Here is a 10,203-nt window from a genome sequence, read left to right as displayed (position 1 = left end):
GAGATAAAAGCACTATTAGTTGAAGGTACCTTTATTATTTTCCATTCAAGTTGTTTTTCTTGGTGACACCCGAAAAGTGGATCCATAGAGTTTAGCTTCGTAATTGCCCTGTGTTAAATATACGTAATAGACTTAGCTTAATTATATTTATTCTACTAAAACAAATGTAGATTTATGAAATAATTGCAATTTCTTAAATCGTATACATGCCGAAACTTACATATTAATTGTATCCTTCAAAAATTTACGAGGCTCTAGAGTTCCAGCTGGATCACACCAATATACTACACTATCTTTCGGATTAATGGCAGCCAACATCCAATGATTACTACCATTTATAAAATAAAACAATCAGCATTGCATATTAATAAATAGCATTGAATAATATAATTAACAGTAGTATGAAGAAAAAGTACATACCCTTCAAAATACGGAGCAAAAACAAGCTTTCGACCACTTTCACAACCCGTACATGTCATAGCCTTAACAATATAGTTTGACCGATTATCTTCATTTTCAAAACTAGTGAACTTGGACAATAATGTGGGGTACAAGAATCCATATGAATTTGTACATTGCATACTCTGTACCAGTTCAGTTAAATACCTACCACCAAAAAAAAAGGTAATTGGTCGACTCAGCTATATTAATGGTTATATGGTTTAAAAATGCAGCATATAAGTGATATTTGCTAGAAAACTATCTGCTTTACACACTTATGCACACAGTTTTATATACTAGTGGATACAAGCATATTTACGGAAGGACATTAATTATAAATTATATGCAACATGCAGCTAAAGAATAAAGTAAATAAGGCAAGGATGATTGTTGCGCTTGTGGGATGACCGGCTGGCTGGGATGCTTTGGCTATGGGCCTCTCGTAATATATAGAGCTTAGTTGTGTACTCTATGTAACTATTAAAGCGTACTAACTAATTTCAAAAAAAAATTAAGAAAATTGTATAAAACATTTTCGAAGATTAAAAATCAAACCTGATGAATACAACAATGTGAGAGGCACTTATCTCTTCTTCATCACACCAATGAATAAGGTCTTCATAGGTAAGCATGCATTTCTGTTCTTGGTGTAGTATATGCTCTTCTATATCCACGTTGATCATCGTTGCACTTGTCTTTAACACACGAGCCTCAATCATTAACTTCTTTAACGACATGGTTCTCCATTTTTGCCTGAACTCGGGACTAACTTTAACGCCAAGAAAATAGGCTGATGTTGGGTCTAAAGGCTTAGACCTTGGTTGTGTAGAATTGGTTGATTTGGGTGTTCCACGATTGTTTGACACGGCGAGCTGAAGACAAAGGAGATTAATGCAATTCTACAGGATTTTTAAGGGAGAGGTTTATGCGTACATGCCTCTCTATTAGGAGAGGCAATTGAAATTACCTCATTAGGACTATGAATATTACTTTCTGGCCATTGAACAAATGAGCCCTTAGCGTCATTTAATATCTCCAAGTGGCCAGCGGGTACAGGCAACAAAGCATTTTCGGATCCACCATAGACTTCCTTGATTGTGACTTTTTTAAAACCATTACCTAGGGAGGCACCGTGAATGGAAACAAACTCCCCATTACGTGATATGTACACCAATCCTGAAGCCACCATCTTTATCGGTTTTCCTGGCAATGATAATACACAATTTTTCCAAGCCTACACAATTCAAATTAATCATAATTACAAAATATGTCATCTATATCAATATAAGATTATTAAAATACCAGTACGAACAAGGACTTATATCTATATATAAAGTTGTGTTGAGAAGGTGTAGATTTAACATATGGCATTGATTTATTTATTTTCTAAAAGAAAAAATTACTTAAATGTTCAACATTCTTACTGAAATCTAAATGTAGCATTTTTAAAAGTATCAATGATCTCAAATTCATACTTTCTATAGTATTGAGCCTTTTTTAAAAAGGAACCATATAAATATAAGAATTTTTTCTTCTCATGGCATCATACTAGGCCTTCTTTTCATTTTCATAGACATCCTGCAAAAGAATATGATTGACAATCTGTAAAACAATGTGAGAAATTATCCATTGTTATGTTCAGATCTATCATCTAAGATACCATGGATATGTTGAAACTAAACCAAATATTCTTTGGAGGTTAAATTGCAAAGTATCGATTGGGAAACATTGTCAATGCAAATAAGAAAGTACTACAAATTAGTAAGGTTAATATATTTATGCTAGCCTGTGAAATTGAACAGAGTGACATGAAGAGCTTCCATTGAAGAAGCTTAGAGATGCCATTGTTGAGGTACGAAAGCTTAAGGAAGAAGAAACATGAGAACTGTATTGTGTAGGAGAAAATATGATATAAGGGAGAGAATATAATTTGACTACCTCTAGTGTTGAGATAGAAAACTTCGGAATGGTGGCCACTGGAGTACGGAAAACCTCATCAAATAGTGGCTCCTCACTAGATCGCCCAACTGATTTCTCCTTATCAGATGGCTCGTCATCGGGCGACTTCTCTCCAGACTCCTCTCTAGTAGCTTTTCCAGCTTCTAACTGCTCTCTAGCTTCTGATTGAGATCCCTCCATAGATGCAGAGTTTCCTTGTGTATTTTTAATCATCGCGTCCATGAAACGAGCTAATACTTCTTCACTTGGTCGCTCACCCATTTGCCAGAACTTCAACATCATCATTTGAGTTTCCTTCAATTGCTCTTCCAAAGTACTTATCTACACAGGGAAAAAATTGAATAACAAATCAGTTTCTTATTGAACACTTTGTTAACTCTTGACAAAAGCCAATGTTTAGTAATAAATTACCCGCTCCTTCAACTCTGTTGGAGTTGGGTTTTTGGGAGCTTTCCCAAAATATTCTTTTATGCCTATGCCATTAGGAACTCCTCGAACACGACCAGGATGTTCGACCTTGCCAAGCGCCTTAGCGAGTATATCATCGCGTCCCTTGGGAATAAATACACCTGCCTTCACGTCTTTTTTTATTGCTTCCTACACACATATATAAAATAAAATAGTTGTGTACAAAATTAGCTACATATATATTAGTTTCAACGTACACTTCAAATGTCATACTAACTTACAATTTTTTTTCCACTTCCTTAACATAATCGGTCATATCTCCATTCTCAGACTTGTGAGCCCTTAGCCAAACTAAATATCGATCAACTTTTTCCACTGGGCATCCCTTCGCGGCAAAATCTGCTTTCTAAAAAAGGCATTTAACTTAAGTTGGCTAAATATTCCATAAGTATGAATGCAGAAAGTTAAACAATTAAAAGTTAATTTACAACTTTCTTTTCAACTTCCCGATATCCTCCTCGAGAACCATGGTATTGTGCTTGCCTTTGAGCCACATTCTTCTTATTTTTCTCACTAATGCCCTGTTTTTCATCCCAAAATATCATTTTACATTGTAGAATGATTAATTTGTAGCCACAAAAACAGTAACTCTTATGAGAATACGATGTTAGTGTGTTGAAATTTGCATGTGCCCATTCTCAAGGTGTTATAAACTATATCATGCAGTGACATCAAAATAGTTTAGAATTTATAAAGGTCTGCCTTTCCTAAAATACCAAACAGTAGTTGCTTGCTGCAACATTCAGAAATAGTCGCCTCAAATTGGTTTCATCATAGAGGTAGGCTGTGCTAGTGGCGGACTTAAATATCCTGTTTTCGGAGTATTATGCGCTCAATGACTAGGAAACATGTATAAATGAGTTATTCTTCCAGTGTTCAGACACAAAAAGCCATGAGGTATAGCCCCTAATGGGCTGACTAAGCAATATATCTGTCCTCTTACCGCACCATAGACGGAAGTTTTGAGTCATTGGCGTAATGTTTTCGGTGTTGACTTGTACAGAAACTGATAGCTGTGTGTTTATAACAGGTGGTGAGTGATCCGAGCTTGACGAAATCTGGGGTTTACTGGAGCTGGATGAACTGGTATAAATTAAAATTATTTTGGTTTACTGGAGCTGGATGAACTGGTATAAATTAAAATCAGGTGGTGAATGAACTGGTATAAATTAAAATTATTTTGGTTTAACTCAATCAATAATATCAGCAACTGGAATTAAAATTTACAAGCACTGGTATGAATGAACTCTCATAAGAGCTGGAAGTATTCATTGTATTCTAGTGAAAGTGGATGCTTCGAGATGGCATCCCAACGCATTGTTACCTTTTGTTCGGATAAATAATGGTGAATTTCAGAAATTGGCTATCTCTCCACCTCACTTGCGCTAATGTTCCTATTAGGAGATTGTATTGAGGTAAAATATATCCCAAAATAATGGTGAATTTCAGAAATTACCTTAAATGCATCAGTAGTATGGGAGGCCACAAATGAATTCCATTCATCCGGTTTTATCTGCTTCCACAAGCTCGGCGGTGTCCACCGGATAGCTCTGTCAATCGCTCATCGTATAACCACTCCTGAGACTAACTTACTCTTCCACTTTCTCCATAACTCTCCTGCCTTACTAAGACACCATTCTTCACGTTCCTTACTAACTGTGAATGCCCCCTACATGGTCAAAGTAAAACAAAAATAGATATTGATAAAAACTAACCCTTTGTATAAGAAAACATAAATGATTTTAAAACCAAGTAATTTTCTACATACTGTGATAATTTCTAACATATCTTTTCTTGTCGGCTGATCCACATCATCCCATTTTTCAACCGTGCAGCTAATGTGTCCCCGAACAAAGAATTCCAATCCAACTATCGAACTTCGCACCCAAACTCCGGTCCATGATTTAGCTCACTATCCCATTCTAACTTTATTGGGTCCTCATCTCTAAGAGCTTTTGATGCTAACTTTACGACCGATCGACCTCTCTGGGAACGCTTTTCTCTCTTAGTCGTACCATCACCAGATTGCCTGAGTCGTTTTTTTGTCTTACTTCTTTTTCTCTTTTATGGTGTCATCGCTAAACCTGCACATAAATTTATTGAATTAGTATTTTTAATTCACAAAGTCACCACCACTCTTTACAACCTAGACAGTTGGCATAAGAGTAAACTTGTAGCAAAGAAGCAAAGGAACCAAAGAGCTAATGCAGGAGCAAAGGAATAAAAGAACAAATGCGGGATGACTTCACCATATGGAAAAGGAAGCCCTCGGTTGACAAAAAAAACAAATGTTGTCCTCTGCAAGGCGAAATGCTTCTCTTATAAATTAAATTACTTTATTAATATACCGTACATTTAATGAAAAAAAAAGTTACAAAATAAATTACTTGAATAAAATAATGAAATAAATAAAGTAAAAATATAAATTTGACCATGTTTACTCAAACATCAGCATCACGGGGACGTTTTTTTGAATTGGTTTCACTCTCAATCCATATGCCCTCATTGTGATCATCACGCGCATATAAAATTGAAGGGTTAACAATATCAGCGTCTTCGAACCGTGATAACTGATAGTCAAAGCCCTCAAATACAACATCTTCATCACAAGTATCCAGTGCACGCCTACCCGTCTGAGATAAAACAACGGACCAATTTTTGTCCACCGGATGTTACATAGAACACTTGTTTTGCTTGAGTGGCTAATATGAAAGGGTCTTCCTTATGACCGACTTTACCGAGATTAACCAACGTGAATCCTAATTCATCCTTGCGAACGCCATTGTTACTTTCAATCCACTTGCAACCAAATATACGAATTTCGAATTCTCTGTAATTCAACTCCCAAATCTCCTCAATAACTCCATAGTAATTCATTTTACCCAAAATAGGATTTTTATCTTTCGAACTAGCAAAGTACATTGCTTCTGCTTCTAGACAAACCCCACTATTTTGCATTGTGCTCATGTCATCTTTCTTACGAGTGTAAAACGTACAACCATTAATGGCATAACCAGTATAAGAAGAAGCGGAAATATCTGGCCCAAAACAAAGTCGTTTTAATCTGGAAGAGATAGCTTCTGGATATTCTTGCAAGTCTTGAATGATTCGACCCTTAAACCAAACTCTAAACGTCTTATTGTGCTCATTTGCAATCCACTTCTCGGTTTTATTTCGGTGGTTATTCCTTAAGAACACCATGTGTTCTTTGATGTATGGTTGTACCTCATCCTCGTTGTGAAGGACATATGTGTGTGCAATATGCCACTTCTCTGTTGTCATATCTTGACAAACATGACCTCTAAGCCCTTTTCCCGTCATCCACTCACTATGCCGACTCTTAGGAACCCCAAGTAATTCTGCATCAGATAAGTGAGTATAACAAAAAGAAAGTGCTTCGTCAATAATTGCACGCTCAGCAATACACCCTTCAGGCCGATATCTATTAGAAGTGTAGGACTTGTACACTTTCATCAATCTTTCAAATGGATATTGATACCTCAAATAAACTGGCCCAAGATATCTAATCTCTCTAACCAAGTGTACGATTAGATGAACCATGATCGTGAAAAAGAAGGAGGAAAATACATTTCAAATTGACAAAGAGAACAAACAATTAGTTTTTGCAAGGAGTCCAACTCTGAGGGATCAATTACTTTGTTGCATATGGCATTGAAGAAAAAGCAGAACCTACTTATAGCAAATCGAACCTTTTTAGGTAAAATGGAACGAATAGATACAGGTAGTAATTGTTGCATCAATGCATGACAGTCATGAGATTTTAAACCAGTAAGCTTGAGATCTCGCATTGATACAAGGTTGCTTATATTTGAAGAATATCCCTCTGGCACTTTAACACCAAGCAATGACAGGCAAAACTCCATTTTCTCCTTTTTTGAAAGCGTATGAGCAGCCGGAGGCAAATAAGAACGTGTACCCTTTTCTTGTGGTGCTAGCTCAGGCCTAATTTTCATATCCATCATATCTTTCCTAGCCGCCTTGTTGTCTTTTGAGTTATTTGGAACATTGAGAAGAGTGTTGATGATATTATCACATACATTCTTCTCAATATGCATAACATCTAAGCAGTGTCTTATAGAGAGGTCACGCCAATAAGGAAGTTGTTCAAAATCAGGACTCATCTTCTTATAACCACGAGACGCCAATTTGGAACCTTTCTTCCCATATGTAATCTGAATATCTTTTACCTTTTCATATACTTCATTCCCCGTTAATATCTTAGGAGGTGGACGATATTCGGGTTTTCCATTGAACGCTTTTTGTTGCCTACAATAAGAATGATCCTCTTCTAAATACCTACGATATCCTAAGTAGGCCTGCTTCCGAGAAAATGTCAAATAGCAAGAATCTACATCTTCACCACACAAAGGGCACGCCTCCTTCCCATGTACCGTATGCCCGCAGAGATTGCCATATGCAGGAAAGTCATATATAGTGCACAATAACATTGCTTTTAAATTGAATGCGCTATTCTGATAGGCGTCAAAAACTTCTATCCCTTTATCCCATAATAATTTCAAATCATCAAGAAGAGGAGCCAAATAAACATTTATATCGTTACCAGGTTCTTTAGGCCCAGAAATCAACAAGGACAACATCAAGTATTTGCGTTTCATGCATAAAAATGGAGGTAAGTTGTAAATAGCTAAAAGTACTGGCCAAGTACTATGCTGACTACTCAAATTTCCATAAGGATTCATCCCGTCGGTTGATAATGCAAGACGGAGATTTCTCGGTTCTTTGCCAAACTCCGGGTACTTAGAATCAATGTACTTCCACTCTAACCCATCAGCCGGGTGTCTCAACTTCCCATCATTAGCTTTGGCAGTTTTATGCCATGTCAATAGCTTCGCATCTTCCTTATTCGCAAAAAGGCGTATCAACCTTGGAATTATTGGAAAGTACCACAAAACTTTTGCTGGGATCCCCTCCTTCTTTTTATACCGCCACTCTTTACAAACTGGACAGTGCGTGCATGTCTCATATTCTTTGCGATACAATATACAATCGTTAGGACATGCATGAATCTTTTCATATTTCATACCAATTCCTCGAAGTATCTTCTTTGCCTCATAGGTGCGATTGGGAAGCACATTATCTTCGGGAAGCATGTCTTTCACCAATTCTAGGAGGTCATTAAAACTCTTGTCGCTCCACCCATTTTTTGCTTTCAAATTATATAGCTTAGCAATTGACGCCAATTTTGTGTATTTCTTGCAACTCTTATACAACGGCATCTCAGTATCTTTTAACTTATCTAATACAATACTTATGTCCTCCAAATCATTTTCAATAAGGTCTTCCTCATCATCTATAATGTCTTCATCAACATTTATAGACGAGTTACATTCTTCCTCATTGTCTCCAAAAAATCTCCCCATATATTTTCAGAGTTATCATCAGACTCATCAATCGACTCCGAATTCATACCCAAATTCGGATCTTCCAGTGAATTAGAATCCTTTTCAATTAGATTGAAACATGTTTCTTTCTCCATCTCACTAAATTGGAGATTTATACCTTCTCCAATTCCTCCTTTTATGATTCTAGATTCTCCGTGAAAAGTCCAGCGTCTATATTTTGGATTAAAATTTCTCTTTTGTAAATGAATTTTTACATCTGACAAGCTCATATAACTCATATTAAGAGACATATAACAAGGGCACGCCATACTAGATGTGTTTGTCACATTCTCTCTAACAAAGGCATAAAATTCGGCTAACCCGACATCATATTCTGGGTCACCTTTTTTGCATCAGACATCCAAGTACGTGCCATATTTATCTATATAGTTAATTATATAGATAAGTCAGATGTGAAAAGTTAGAAGACTAACTAAATACCAAATTGATAAATTCTGTACTTCAGAGAATCACATAAATTCTGTATTTCACTTTTTTTTTTCATTTGAATACGATGATGTGACACAATGCTAATAAAAGAGTGTCAAAAATGATTTGATGGAAGATGAACCTGAGCTAAATTCAAGTATAACAAAGTGTCCACATAAAAGAAAAAATAATTGATTAGAAAAAAAAATAAAGGAAGCGATAATTTTGTTTTGATATCAAATCAGTGAATGGAAATGGGATGGCAGGGGAAAGATACATCAACGGACTTTTGAGGGTTCGAAACAGTGATACGCAGGGAAATAGAGTCGCACAATTGGCTCCTAGAACGAAAACATGCTGATGAATGGACGATGGTTCACCGGGGAGCATAGTTAAATTGAGGAAAATAGTATTGTATAAAAAGTTAACTTGAAATATGTAAAGCAGATGTCATTAATCTCAGTGATAGAAGTAGAGTTTGCTGAGCTTAGGATAGTTGTTTTATAGATTTTGCTGTTGACAACAAGAAAACATGTACAACACTACAGCAGTGCAGGCTCACTCCAATGATCATATCCTTTTTTTCAGTCTGTATATGTGAATTTGTTTTAATGTTTTGATGAGCAGAACTCGAAGTTACAAGTCTTGAGACTTTAAGTTCTGCTACGAGAAAGAAACCGAGTATTTCCTCCGTTCCATTCATTTGTTTACCTTTTATATTCTTTAAGAGGGGTATTCAGAGCAGTCAACAACATCCAGTAGAAGCACAAAACGCTTCTCTCTCTGACTACTTGGTCCCCACATCAGATATGCCGCCCAACATCCCACAGAAAAGCCATCAGGCATTAGGAGTCTTGCAGTGTTCTACTAGTACTTGGTACAGTACTTTGAATGAATTGAATCCACCAAACAGCATGGAAATGGGTCCTCATGAATTTCTGCTAAAAGGGTACTCCGTAAAGAAATTTTTGGTTTGATATCAAATAAGTGAATGGAAATGGGATGGCAGGGAAAGATACATCTGAAGCGTGGTAGTTCTTTAATTTAGTTAAGCCTGGTTCGACAGGCGCATTTCAGTATTGACACGAAAGAGGTATAGAACCAGCCGAACCGGGGGTTATTAGGCCTCGATCCCTACATATTTATAAACTAATAGTTGACATGTATATGGGGAAACAATCTGTACATCGAAAATCAATACAAATAATACTACCGCAGAGAAAACCGAGAAGCTTTCCTAGCACAAATTGTATTGGGCGGTTTCACTACATTCTATATATGGTGATGATTTGAAAAAAATGTACGGAAATTACTCCGATGATTCTGGACAAGTAATAGGGGTATTTCAACCAAGCCACGAAACTAAAAACTATTGTTTCCGTGTATCATTTGCCATAATTCACCAATTTTATGGCAAATGATCATCAATTTCCCATTATAAGGGCTGGTCTCATGATAATCTAACTATAAAATTGTCTTACAC

The 10,203-nt window shown here is 36.4% G+C and overlaps 1 protein-coding gene across 1 annotated transcript; it reads right to left on the bottom strand.

Moving 5' to 3' along the window:
- Positions 1–6,416: 6,416 nt before the first annotated feature.
- LOC141627691 (uncharacterized) lies at positions 6,417–8,270 on the bottom strand. Its single transcript, XM_074440918.1, has one exon. It carries the CDS (start codon positions 8,268–8,270, stop codon positions 6,417–6,419), a length of 1,854 nt encoding a protein of 617 aa, XP_074297019.1.
- Between the last annotated feature and the right edge of the window lie 1,933 nt (positions 8,271–10,203).

This window comes from Silene latifolia, chromosome Y (assembly GCF_048544455.1).
Source record: "Silene latifolia isolate original U9 population chromosome Y, ASM4854445v1, whole genome shotgun sequence".
Taxonomy (NCBI): Eukaryota; Viridiplantae; Streptophyta; class Magnoliopsida; order Caryophyllales; family Caryophyllaceae; genus Silene; species Silene latifolia.
Note: the sequence above shows the minus strand (reverse complement) of the source record. Positions and strands in the feature narration are given on the sequence as shown.

Coding starts and splice junctions, on each gene's coding strand:
- LOC141627691 (XM_074440918.1), bottom strand. CDS start 8,270: ATGGGGAGATTTTTTGGAGACAATGAGGAAGAATGTAACTCGTCTATA.